The sequence below is a fragment of the Falco punctatus genome (genome assembly GCF_963210335.1).
Source record: "Falco punctatus genome assembly, contig: scaffold_46, whole genome shotgun sequence".
In the NCBI taxonomy this organism is placed as follows: Eukaryota; Metazoa; Chordata; class Aves; order Falconiformes; family Falconidae; genus Falco; species Falco punctatus.
In genome coordinates, this window is record NW_027660143.1 from 850,215 (window position 1) to 863,721 (window position 13,507).

General features: G+C 53.5%; 1 protein-coding gene across 1 annotated transcript; it reads right to left on the bottom strand.

Moving 5' to 3' along the window:
- Window positions 1-1,001: 1,001 nt before the first annotated feature.
- Window positions 1,002-6,709, bottom strand: LOC308057824 (olfactory receptor 14J1-like). The gene has a single exon (XM_080411861.1). The coding sequence runs from the start codon at window positions 2,211-2,213 to the stop codon at window positions 1,263-1,265; it is 951 nt and encodes a 316-aa protein (XP_080267987.1). The 5' UTR covers window positions 2,214-6,709; the 3' UTR covers window positions 1,002-1,262.
- Window positions 6,710-13,507: the final 6,798 nt, after the last annotated feature.

Consider the following 13,507-nt stretch of genomic DNA (forward strand, 5'->3'; position numbering starts at 1 on the left):
TCCTAGAATATCTCAGGTTGGGAGAGGCCCCTGTAAATGCCCTTCTCCAGCTGTCCTGCTCAGGGCAGGGTGAACTGGTTGGCATCGCTCAAGGGCTCTGCCCACTTTGGCATCATCCACAGAAGGGTCTGAAAAGCCACTTTGTCAGCTTGTACTGGGAGACAATAAAGACATTCAACACAGTTGGCCCAACTGCTTGCACTGGAAGATGACCAGCCTGTATTTCTCCCAATTGTCCTTCTTGCTTTTCCTGAACAAAGGCTGGATGTCTGCCTTTTGCCAGGACCCCAGAACCTCCCTGATTGCTCGGACACATTTGAGGGCACCATCCAGAAAGGGTGCCGTGATCAGACAGAGGCACTTGCAATGAGCCTGCCCACGGCGGGTGAGATGAATCTCCCTGGGACAGTGGCCTTTGTTCCTGCAGTCACACACAGGAACAGCGGCGCCCTGGGAGGTGTCCCCACCTCAGCTGGCCTCACGCACTGCTGGCGTGGTTGAACCCCAGCCTCACGCACACAAGGGGGCTCAGAGGCACGAGCCCGTCCCTGGCACGTGCGGAGGCAGAGCACTGCAGCGGGCACAGTGACTGCCTGGCCTCCTGCTGCCCCTGCCAGAGGCTGGCAGCACCTCAGCCCGGGGGTGTCGCGCCCTGCTCGGCACCTCTCGGAGATGGTCCTCGTCATGAGCAATGGGCACGGGGACCTCGGTTCAAGGAAGCACGTTGCAGTGCTGCATTCAGGTGGTTTCCACAAATCCAGAACATTTGATGGAGGCCAGCACCGTCACAGAGTGCCCGTTGCCTGCCCCTGCCTGCGCTCACGGGACTGCCATGCAGCACGGCGGTGACCAAGCTGCCAGAGCACTCAGGCCTTACACCAGAGCAAGGGGTCAGAAGGGGAGTGTGTAGGTAGAAGGAGGACAGCACTGGAGAGCCAAGAGCTGCTGTTCCCTGGTACTGCTGCCATGCTAGGAACCAAAACCCGTCCATCTCTGCACCTTTTCCCCTCCGTCTCGGCACACAGGAACTGTCCCTGCAGCTCCAGAAAGGCCTTGGAAGAAAGAATCCCAGGAAAAATAAAGTTACTCGATGGTATTTTGACTTTGTTAGACAAAGAAATAGAAGGGCACCTTCAGAAAAGAAAACCACAGAAGCAATTAGAATGGGGATGACAACTTTATCAGAAATGAAATACCACAAGAAACTACAAAAAATTCAGAAGACAGTCTGGGTCTGCGAAGAATTGCATTATGAACACTATTCATAATTTTAATGCTTCAGAAGAACATCCAGCTATCAGTTTGCACATTGCACCCTTGAGCTCCTCATTCCTCATGCTGTAGATGAGGGGGTTCAGTGCTGGAGGCACCACCGAGTACAGAACTGACACCACCAGGTCCAGGGATGGGGAGGAGATGGAGGGGGACTTCAGGTAGGCAAACATGGCAGTGCTGAGAAAGAGGGACACCACAGCCAGGTGAGGGAGGCACGTGGAAAAGGCTTTGTGCCGTCCCTGCTCAGAGGGGATCCTCAGCACAGCCCTGAAGATCTGCACATAGGACAGAACAATGAAAATGAAACAGCCAAAGGCTACACAAGCACTGCACAGAAGCAGCCCAAGTTCCTTGAGGTTGGACTTGGAGCAGGAGAGCTTGAGGATCTGTGGGATTTCACAGAAGAACTGTCCCAGGGCATTGCCTTGGCAGAGCGGCAGTGACAGTGTATTGGCCGTGTGCAGCGCAGCATTGAGAAACCCACTGGCCCAGGCAGCTGCTGCCATGTGGACACAAGCTCTGCTGCCCAGCAGGGTCCCGTAGTGCAGGGGCTGGCAGATGGCCACGTAGCGGTCATAGGCCATGACGGTGAGGAGAGAACACTCTGATGAAAGGAAAAAGACAATCGAGAAGAGCTGTGCAGCACATCCTGAGTAGGAGATGTCCCTGGTGTCCCAGAGGGAGCTGGCCATGGCTTTGGGGACAATAGTGGAGATGGAGCCCAGGTCGAGGAGGGAGAGGTTGAGGAGGAAGACGTACATGGGGGTGTGCAGGTGGTGGTCGCACACTACGGCGGTGATGATGAGGCCATTGGCCATGAGGGCAGCCAGGTAGATGCCCAGGGAGAGCCAGAAGTGCAAGAGCTGCAGCTCCCGTGTGTCTGCAAATGGCAGGAGGAGGAACTGGGTGATGGAGCTGCTGTTGGACATCTGCTGCATCTGGGCATGGGGACCTTCTCCAGGAGGAAACGTAGTGACAAGTCAGAAAAGTCTTCTGTAAAGCCAAGTGAAAGGCGTTTCTCCTAGATGCACCCCCGCTGCCCCATGTCCCCCCCTCTCCCGTTCCTGGGAGAGCTCCCTTCCGAGCCGTGGCTGGAGCTGTGCTGAGTGCTGGCCGAGTGTGCTGTGAGGAGCAGGGGCTGTGCCCGCTGGCTGCCCAGCAGTGAGCCCTGCTCTGCAGCAGGGGCTTCATGGGAACCCTGGGGGCATGGGCCAGTCCTGGCTTTCACTGGCTCAGCCCAAACTGCTCCCAGCGCAGAAGGGCCTGTCAGCATCGGCTCTGCCCGTGCTGAGCAACAGCCATGGCCAGAGTCAGGTCAGGAGGGGTTTGTGCTGTGCTCAGGGAGAGCAGGGTGAGTGCTGAGAGGCAAGGGGACTGTCTGTGGCTTTGGGAGAATGAGGGAATCTGCTCTGTCCCTCCAGGTCCTTCCCAGTTGCTCGATGAGAAGTTTACTAATGGTCTGGACGCTTGGTCTAAAGGCTGTGCTGGGTGGGAGAGGAGAGCAGAGGTGTGTTGCTCAGGGAAGGCACCTGCACGGCAGACCATGGCCAGGAGGTGCCCCCATCTCCCCTGCATCAGGGTTCCCCTCAGCATCTCCCCCCCTCCCTGCCCAGGGCTCTGCTGCCTCCAGCTGTCCCTGCCAGCAGCTCTTTCTCTGGCCCCAGGGCTCTTCCCTGCCAGCGCTCACAGAGCCCAGCTCAGCCCCTGTGTGCCAGCTCTGCCCTGCAGCCGCTCTCTGTCTGCAGGCAGGAACAAACAGCTCCCCCAAAGCCTGAGGGAAAAGGAGAGCTGATGCTGGTTTCATCTGCAGCCTGCTGGGGAGGGAAGGCACTTGCTCAGCTCCCTCATCAACCTCCCTGTGATGCTTTCAGCATCTCAGCCCCTGCTCTGACCTGCACAGCTGAGTTTCCATTGCCACCAAGCGGAGCCACGGAAAAGTGGCAGCAGAGATTCAGGCAAGCAGAGAGCCAAGCAGTGAACCCCTGCCATGAACGTGCTCATGGAAAGTCCCCTTGGAAATGACCTGGAGCTGTGAGCAACCCTGTCACATGCAGCACTCACTCAGAAGAATGGGGACCTTTTCCTAATGGGGGTCGGTCCTTTCTCCCCCACCTTCCCCCCGCAGCCGTACGGGAGACCCCGGCAGGCTGAGAGCTGCCCCTGGCAGGCGGCAGAGCCCCTGCCCCAGCACACAGCCCCCGCGGCTGCAGGGACCCTGCTGGCAAGGACAGCCCTGGGCACCCCTGCCTGCACAGCCACCTTCACAGCCCTGCAGCCGGCCCTGGCACAAGGCAGCCCACATGCCCTGGCCCTCCCACGCTGCAGCAGGGAAGCCCTGCTCTGCAGCACACTGGCCTCCTCCACAGCAAAAGGCTCCCACACGGTCCCACAGGCTGGGGGTGCCCCAGCTGCTGCAGACCCGGCTAGCAACTGCAGAGGCATTGCCCTGCAGCCACACACTTACCGGCTCAAGGGCTCTGCACATTTCTCCAGCAGGGAGCTCTCAGCATCATCACAGCCCAGACTGCCTTGAAGCTCTCCCTGCCTCGCTCCTCTGCCCTGGGTGCCTGCAGGCAGTGCCTCAGCCCTGCTGCGCTTTGCAGAGGAGCTGCTGGTGGGCAGAGCTGTCTCTCTGCAGCGCTGCCCACTTGCCATGAGCTCCCTCCATGGCAGGAGCCCGGCCCAGCTCAGCAGCAGGGAGCAGCCCAAGGCAGCCCTTGCTCTGCCCCTCTGGGCTCCCTCCAGCTGTCCCTGGGGCTGCAGGGGAACCTGCTGGGCAGCAGGATGAGGCAATCCCTCATGGGCCTTGCCTCCCCTGGGGGGACACACTTATTTCCAGCAGTTGCAATTCTCTTACTAGAAAATTTTTTGTGCATGAGTATCAACTTTTGTTAACCCATTACTAGAGAGGACACCAGGAAGACTGCAGCAAAGGATCGAAGTACTCCTACAGGAGCGTGTGTGTATGTGTGTGTCTGGTGGTTCTACAGGCAGTGCGGGGAGGATGTCTCCAGTGCTTCAGTAAGCCCTGCAGAGCCCATTTCAGCACTTCATTGCACAGTCCGAGGGCTAAAGACTCAGCTCTCCCTTGCCCGGGCCACGTCTCTGCTCTGAAGCAAAGCCTTTGCACCCACGGGCTCGGGGACACTTGGTACCCGGCTGCCTTATGGCCAGGCACAGCTGGGCTGGTGCCACAGCTGGGGGGCTTCAGCCCAGATGTGCAGCAGTGCCCTCAGCCAGGGGCCCACGCAGCGGCAGCTGGAGCCCGTCCTGTTGCAGACAGAGCTGTGACACTGAGGCAACCAAGTGCCAGGGCAGGTGGCAGAGCTCAGCACAGCTGCCCGGCAAGGACAGCAGCCACCAGTAGTCCAGTGATCCAAAATGGAGTTTAGACCTGTGTGGTAATTCAAGGGAACCATAAAGAGTGCTCACTCCTTTCGCATTGGCCATACCCTGCCAGTCTCATGCCTGGGGCCTACACTCTCCTGCTCTCCTGCCTCACTGCCTCTGGGAGATGAGACTCCACCATTTCTTTGCTACTAGAAACATGGTGGACATGGATGATGCAGGATTTCTTGTCCAGCTAAGCATCACAGCTGTTGGCCCATCTGGCGGCTGTGCTAAAACGTTGATGCAAAGAACCTGCAGAAATCTAAAGGAGCATTGTCACTGTGCTGTCCTGTGACTGTTGGGGGGGGGGGGGGGGGGGCGTGGCTTGAGCATTGGCTTGCATGATCCCACCAGGCCTCTCTCTCACAGACCCCTTCCTTCACTCACCTTGGTATCTGCAGGGTTGTTTCTCTTAGCCGTTTCTCACTCCTCTCTTACAGATGCTGCACACTCTGGTTTATCCCTTCTGCCATAGGGTATCACAGAGGTGCCACTGCGATTGCTTATTAGCACATCATTGGCAGGGGCTGGTCCATTTTGGAGTCAAATGAAAGTGGCTGTTATGGCCATGGAGTCAGCTCTTGATCTCTTCTCACCTTTGCCAGCCCTACAAACACCTCCAAACCACTCCCAAACCCTTACATGTAAACCCACAGGATCTCTTAATTCCCCAATAAGATGTGAGGTTATTGATCCTAAGGCTTCCTCACGCTGCTTAAATAAGACTTTTCCCCTTCCCCTCCCTGATTTAGGTTATTTCAGAGCAGTTACCCTGAACCACACCTGTGTCACCTGGGCCAAGCTCAGACATGTAACAACAAAAATAATAATGGCTACCAAGTGTCCAAGGTCACACGCAAGCAAAATGTTTTGCTGCAGAGCATGCTGGGGTGGTGGACAGAGGTCACTGTGACGGTGAAATGAGATGTCCCTAAGGAGAGCAATCCACGCTGTCCTTGGGACCAGAGACATGCAGGGCTGGACTGTGCAGTGCTGCAGGAGAAGGCATTGCTGCCAGTGACGCCTCTGCAGCCCCAGAGGACATGTGGTTCCGGTGAACCTTATACCCAGAAAGGACAAGGTGCTTTTGATTGTGTCCTTGACAATGGACATCCCGTGATGCAGGGACACTTTGAAAATCATTGGTCTGTTTCTCTATTGCCTCACCACAGCGATGACTTTCAACAGTGCTGGCTAACTGGGGAGGCCCAAGACGGCTGAATCAAGTGGTGCCACATAAAAGAAGGGTAGAGATAACTACAGGCCTGTCAACCTGATCTTAGTGCCAGGGAAGGTTGTGGAGCTGATCATCCTGAGCACCATCACACAGGAGGTGCAGGAAAACCAGGAGGTCAGGACCAGCCTGCATGGGTTTATGAAAGGCAGGTCTTGCCTGATGAAGCTGATCTCCTTCTGGGACAAGGTGACCTGCCCAGTGGATGAGGGAAAGGCTGTGGATGCTGTCTACCTGGACCTTAGGAAAGCCTTTGGGCTCCATTTCCCTCTGCATTCTCCTGGAGAAACTGGCTGCTCATGGCTTTGGTGGGTGTTCTCCACACTGGGTTAGAGCTGGCTGGACAGCCAAGCCCCAAGAGGGAGAGTAAATGGAGTGACATCCAGGTGACGGCCCATAAGGAGTGGTGTTCCCCAGGGCTCAGTGTTGGGGCCAGTCCTGCTTCAGAACTTTATCAACGATCCAGACAAGGGGACTGAGTGCACCCTCAGTGAGTTTGCATACAACATCAAGTGGGGTGGAAGTGCTGATGTCTTTGAGGGCTGGAAGGCTCTGCAGAGGGGTCTGCACAGGTTGGACCATTCGAGTGAGTCCAACTGTATGAAGTTCAACCAGGAGAAGTGCCAGTTCTGCACTTGGGTCACAACAACCCCACACAACGCTACAGGCTTGGGGCAGAGTGGCTGGAAGGAAGCCTGGTGGGAAAGTACCCTGAGGGTGCAGGTTGACAGATGGTTGAGCATGAGCCATCAGTGTGCCGGGGAGGCCAAGATGGCCAATAGCATCCTGGCTTGTATCAGAAACAGTGTGGCCAGCAGGACCAGGGCAGTGATGGAGCCCCTGTACTCGGCACTGCTGAAGTCAAACCTCGACCAACGTGTTTCTGTTTTGGGCCCCTCACTTCAAGAGAAACATTGAGGTCCAGGAGCGTGTCCAGAGAAGGGCAACAAAGCTGGTGAAGGGTTTGGATCCCTGCTTGGATGAAGAGTGGCTGAGGGGACTTGAGTTGTTTAGTGTGGATCGTAGGAGGCTCAAGGGGGACCTTACTGCTCTCTAGAAGTACCTGAAAGGAGGTTGTAGATGGGGTGGGTAGGACTGTTCTCCCAGATAACAAGTGACAGGACAAGAGGCAACAGCCTCAAGTTACACCAGGAGAGGTTCAGATTGGATATGAGGAAAAACATCTTCACTGCAGGGGTGGTCAAGCATTGGAACCAGGGAGCTGGTGGAATCATCAGCCCTGGAGGTGTTTCAAAAAGAGGTAGATGCAGTTCTTCATGGCATGATTTAGTGATGGAATTGGCCGTCCTGAGTTTACATTTGGATTTGATGATCTTTAAGGTCTTTTCCAAGCTAAATGATTCTCTGTTTCTGTGCTTCTGTGATATCGCAAGCCTACCTAGACGAGTTGCTGAGAATGTTGATTTAGCTGACCCTGCCTCAGCTGGAGGGGTGGACTCGATGACCTCCAAAGGTCAGTCCAACCTGAAAAAACACCATAGAGCTATAAAGGCATATATAAAATGTGTCAACACAAATAGAGGGGCTCAGCTGAAGATGAGCTTGTGGGAAATGGCTTGCGGGAAAGATATCTGACAAATCTGATGAAACAAGCATGCTTTTCTGTGGTCAGGACCTGGGCCAGAATGAGGGTGATGGAGGGGTGTGGTATTGGGAGGGAAAATCAGTCTCAGGAACTCCTCATGCAGGAGGACGTGCCTGGCTGTGAGGGGCCTGTGAGGTCACTTCTGCCTCTGGAGGTGACAGGCCAGCATCAGGAACGTGGCTGGGACAGTCCCTCTGCCAAGGGACCCCATAGGCCCCATCCAGGAGAAGGGCTGGGGTAGGGGTTGTCACGTCCATTGCACCTGGGGACATGATGGGACAGCAGCAGGCACAGGGCTTGGTCATGTCCCAGGGAGAAGCTGAAAGGCCAGCAGCAGTTACGTGGTTTGGGAGACCATGGGAGTATTCCTTCTCTCTGGTGAGAGAGCAGAGCATAAAAAAAGGCTTCCTGGCTGCATTCCCTGCTGGAAGGGTATTTTCTGAGATGGTAAACCTTTCCTGGGCAGTGGAAAACAGCAGGAGAGAGGAAAAAATGTCACAAAGTTTCAACTTGGAAAGCAGAGACTGGACCTCAGCAGGAAGATCTGTCACTCCAGGGGTCCTGCTGCAGTGTCAGAGCTCAGCCAGAGGGAGCCTGGATCAGCCCATGGTTTGTGTTTCAAGGAACAGCCGGTGAGAGTGGAGGTACCTCAGCGAAGGTATGGCAATGTTGGGGTGAGAGCAAGGCAGGGCAGCGAGATGGTGCCTACAGCCTGCAGGGCAACAGGGGCAGGGCTCCAACCATGTAGGACAGCTTGAAATAGAGATGGCAGGAGGTGCTGGCAAGGCTGGAAGGCACCACCAGAACCCAGGTCTGTGTCCCCTTGGCTATGGCAGCTGTCTCTACCAGGGAAGGCTATGAGAAGACATGATGTCCTCACGGCACGGGGACATCGTTGCCTCCTTGCAGCCCCATGGGGAAGCTGGAAGTTGCTGTGCCATTGCTGTCCTTCACTGGGCATTGGATGCCCACCTTCCATGGTCCCCAGGAAGAGCCCTGAGCCCTGTGTGAGGGACAGCACCGACCTTCCCACAGGCTGCAGGTCATGGCTTGGCCTTCCTGCTTCATCAAGCAAGCCAAGGCCTTGCTCAGCAGCAGAGCTGCCTGCACAGCGCCTTTGCCTTCCTGCACTCACAGCCTCCAAGGATGGGCTCTAACAGGGCCATGGGGAGGCTTTCTCAGCCATGGCCCTCAGCGGGGCCCGTTAACGCTTCCAGGGGCTGTGGGCTTTGCCTCTGACTTGGTGTTCTTGAGAGGTTTCTTCAGTCTCCTCTGAACACCTGCAGTTCACAGCACCACAGACATCCTGGGCTCATTACGAGGCAGAAAGCCCTTACAAGCCGTATCTCTTCCATCAGGGACATCTGGTATTCAAGTTTGGCTCCTACACTTAATGAGATAAGTTTCAGCCGTACAGTGAAAGAGGAAGGCAGGTAATGAGCACTTTGGAGAAATGATAGAAGGCTTTTCCAGTTGCTATTGATGCACAGTGTCTCCTGAGGAGGTGCGGACAGGTAGGAAAAGCAGTCCCTGGAGCTAAACACTGCGTGGACAGCCTTGCTCCTCAGCTCTCCAGCCCCACTGTTTTTTTCCTCAGCCCCATGAGACTTACATCACTTGACATCAGACTTCTTCAACCAACTCTGCAGCTGAATATAACAAGTTCTTGGCAGTAATTATTGCCTGCTTTCCTTAGAGAACGGGGCGTAAACAGGAATAAAAGAGGGATTACATATCGGGGGGGGGGGGAGTGTTATAGAAAATAATAAATAAAAAATACATTTCTCAGCTGTATTATTGCTAGTTCAATCAGATCCCCATGAGGTCTATTGCCACAACTGAAGAGTTGCCCATAGGGAATATTAGAGACACTACTGAAAGACAGTCCAACTTTTCCTCTCTGAACCTTAAAGCAGAAGCTACATCGGTAGAATGGATTGGAGTGATCACAGAGGAAGAGGAGAAAGGCATCTGGGGATGAACTTCTTAACCCAGAGCTGTAAATCAGGAAAGCAGCACGTCAGCGTATTCCCAATGTCTTGAATTCCAGAGAAGGTGGGAACTTCCTGGGACTCATGACAAATACTAGGATGTTTCCAAATCTTTTTTTGTATCTGTAGAAGTTCTCCCACTTTGATCTACGTATATGCAACAACTGGTGTTAACAACAGCACAGACTCTGCCTTCAGACGCCAGCTTCATATCTAATGCCATTCCATTTTGCACAGCTATAGGGGCTATTCCTCCCACTTCTTCCTGCAAAGCCTTCATGGCACCTGCAGGGTCCTTGCCCATCTCTTCCATTGCTGTGCATCTCTTTGTCACTGCCTTCTCCAGTTCAGGAACCGCTGACCAAGGAGTAACCAAGGCCACAAGAAGTCTGATGATCTGGGCTGTCATTATGACACCCATTACATCTGAGAAGCTCATAGGCCAGTAGGAGGCACGTGGCCATGAAGGTGAGTTTGAGGTCCCTGGAGTGTCCAGTTCCCTTGGGGGACTGGCCATCAGCAGCCCAGACGGTTATGGCTGCAGTAAGAAAGGCACTTGGACTCTGAGACAAAGTGTCATTTCAAATGGCCTTGGTTAGAGCAAACTCTCTACACACAGAGACAATCGTGTCAGCTGTATGCCGTCCCTTCCGAGGCCGGGAACACGGAGTTTCCAGCGTTGGGAGGGTGGTGCAGCAAGTGGTGCAGATCCTGCCTGCAGAAGGCTTATCCCACATTGTCTCCTGTCAGCTCTTGAAGTGTTTTCTGCCAGGGAAACCCATTCTAGTCATCACTTCTCGTGTTCTAAGAGGAGGTGTTCACTTGGGAATTGGTAACTGCAGTCCCAGGTAAAGGTAAGGGCGTGCGCTTGGCCATTCACCAGCATCTTCCTGCAGATTTCTTCTTCCAATATGGCTTATTCTGCAACCCAGGGACACACTCAGCACAGCCCAGCCTGAAGGCCAAGAGGTACATGAGCACAGCACAGGCCTGCTCTGATTTCCTGTGACACTCATCACTAACTCCTCCATGTGCAAAGGTCTTCTGCTCAGATTCTCTCAACCTCCTGATGAAGGTTAGAAGGAGAACGATATCTCCTTTAGACCGCTAGAGAAATAGGTTTAATTCAAGGGTTAGGTTGATTGGAAAGTGGAAGATGATCCCCCACCAACATGGCAGAAATGCTTTGCTGGACTTGTTTTGAACAGAAAGACAAGGCAGGAATGGTGAAAAATGTGGACGACACCTTTCAGTCAAGTATGGGTGACGCTGGTAAAGTAGAAATCAAGGGCAAGTCAGCAAGACAAATTGTAGCAGGGCTGAGTAGAGAGGAAAGACCGCCTCCACCAACCCTTGGGCAGTGCTCTTCCTAATGCAGCCCAGGATGCCGTGGGCCTTATTTGTTTGAAAGGTGGAAATCAGGAGAAGAGGAGGTTTGGGGACACCTAATAACAGCCTTCCCATATCTTCTTGGGTCATATCAGCAAGAAAAGGCAGCCAGGTTCTTGCCTGTTGTGCGTGATGCGACTGTGAGGGCCAATGGGCATCAGCTGAAGCAAGGGAAGACAATGTCCTTCCCCAAGAAGACAATCAAGCAGTGGATCAGATGTCCCACAGAGCTTGTGCCATGTCCATCCTTGGAGCTTTTCAAGCCCCACTTGAAGGAAAGCCTGAGCTACTGGCTTCAACCCCATAATTGATCGTTTTCTGAGCAGCATGTAGGCCTGGACACCTCGGGAGGTCCCTTCCAGCATGAATGATTCTGGATCTCCATCCACCATGAATCTTGCCTTCATGATGGGAGGGAAATCACTCAGGTTTCCAGCGGCTGTTGAAGCCTAACAGAAAGTTGGGCAGATGATCTGCAATATTCCTTTCCCACTCCAAGCTTTGCTGCTCAGATGCAGGGCTGCTTGGCTGGTTCCTATTGATTCCTGTTCTTCACCCTTTCCTACCTTTTCCCCACCTTTCCCACGCACAGTTGCTTCTCCTTGACTACCCTTGTATCCTCCCACGCAAGCAGCCCACCCCTCCTTTCCCTTTCCTCCCTAGCCATTGTCTGTCCTCCTTTGGTGATTCTTTGGAGGTTTTCACCATAGGTGGCCACTCAGAAGAGGGACTGATCATCCCCCTTGACTCAGCATCATCCCCCTTGACTCAGCATCATCCCCCTTGACACAGCACTGTTGTGGCCACATCTGGATTATCTGTGCCTGGGCTTTGAGGTTTCTTATTCTGGAGGAGTGGGGAAAAACTGGAGAGGCTGTGGAGGATACCTGCCTGGATGGAGTTTGGAGTGTGTGTAGAGAGACTGAAGGTTCTGGGCTTCTTGAGACCGACCAAATGGATCCTCAGGCACTACAGTAGTAGCATGCACCTGCTTGAAGGGTGCTGTCAGAGATGTCAGAGATAAGGGAGTGATTCCTGATAGCGGCAGGAAGAGAAAACCTGCACAAAGTGCTGCTTGGAAGGGTAAGATTGGATGTGAGGAAAAAGAAATGTCCCTTGGTGGGTTGCCCTCTGATGCCAGAGTTCACCCAGAGGGAGCCTGGATCAGCCCATGGCTTTGAGTTTCAAGGAACAAGCAGGGATGAGGGGAGAAACTTCAGAAAAGGCAGAGAAATGTGGTTGTGAGTGCTGGGTAGGAAGGCAAGGAAGAGTCCAACCCCCAGAGTGGAAAGAGGTGCCACATGGACAGTGTAGGGCAACTTGCAGTGGAGATGGCCCAGGGCTGCAGCAAGGCTGAATGGCCCCACAGGGGGCTGAGGGATTTGTCCACTTGGCAATGGCAGTTGCCTCTGCCACCAAGGCCTGTGACATGGAACTTCATTTGGTGGGTCTTATGTTCTGCCCTGGAAGAGCTTGGGGGTCAGGGCTTGGCCTTTCTGCTTCATTAAAAAAATCCAAATGGGTTTTGCAGCATTACAGCCACCGACACAGTGCCTTTGCCTACCTGCAGTTCTGGCCTCTAATTAGCTCCTCTAACGAGTCCATGGGGACGCTTTGTCAGCGATGGCCCTCAGCGGGACCCATCAATGTTTGAAGGTATTTTCAGTGTTGCTTCTGACTTACATTCCTTCAGTGGTTGGTTCAGTCTGCTCTCAGTAGCTCAGGTTCATGGCAGGAGCCCCCAATGCCCTAACGAGGTATTTGCCTTTTTGTCATTTCCTTCAAGTCTTCAAGACCTGCGCAGCTAATTGAATCTGTTCCATTCATGTAGATAAGAGAGAGGATTTCAAAGTGCACCTGAAAATAATTATATTTTATTTCATAGGTTATATTTTGCTACTTTTTAGGTTAGAGAGGAGGTTCTAGCAGCAATCTCCAAGTGATAATGATGCAGAGGTTCTCCTGAGGAGGTCTGGACTGGTAGGAAACGCAGTCCCTTGAGGTCTGACGCAGGATGGACAACCTTGCTCAGAATGTCCCCAAGACCACCCTTTTTCTCATTGTCCCCTGGGACTCACATCCCTTCTCCTTACATCACACTTCTCCCCTCAATTCTGCAGGTGGGTGCTGCAGCTCCTTTGCACCATCCCCACCTGTTTGCCTTAGAGGACAGGCTGCACACAGGTGCTGAACACTTTTTCAAATCTGCAAGCAATGTGAAGAATGATCAAGTGTCATAAATAAGCAAACACCCTCCACAAGCAGATGCCATGTCCAAGCTGTCTCTGATGAGGTGCCTTTCTGCAAGGGACACTCTCATGAGAAATCTGTTAGGTGCTAGATACGGAAATATAGATCTAAACACAGGGGAAGAGTTGGGTAAGGAGACAGTTTGGCTGCAGGAAGACATGCAAGCTTTTCCTTCCTGAAGTAAAAACAGCAGCACAGGTGAGAGGTACCTGTAAGTCCAAAGAATAAAGGGAGGAGAAAACTGGTGAATAACTGAAAGAGCCTTTGCTGAGACAGTCTGCTGAAAAGATGACTTCAGAAGTCGTCACTGTCTCCTGCTCAGGTGCAAATATGTTAAAGATGGGGGAAAATAAGGACCTGGTATAATTGTAA

Excerpts from the sequence above, each read along its gene's own strand:
- LOC308057824 (XM_080411861.1), bottom strand. The coding sequence starts at position 2,213 with ATGCAGCAGATGTCCAACAGCAGCTCCATCACCCAGTTCCTCCTCCTG.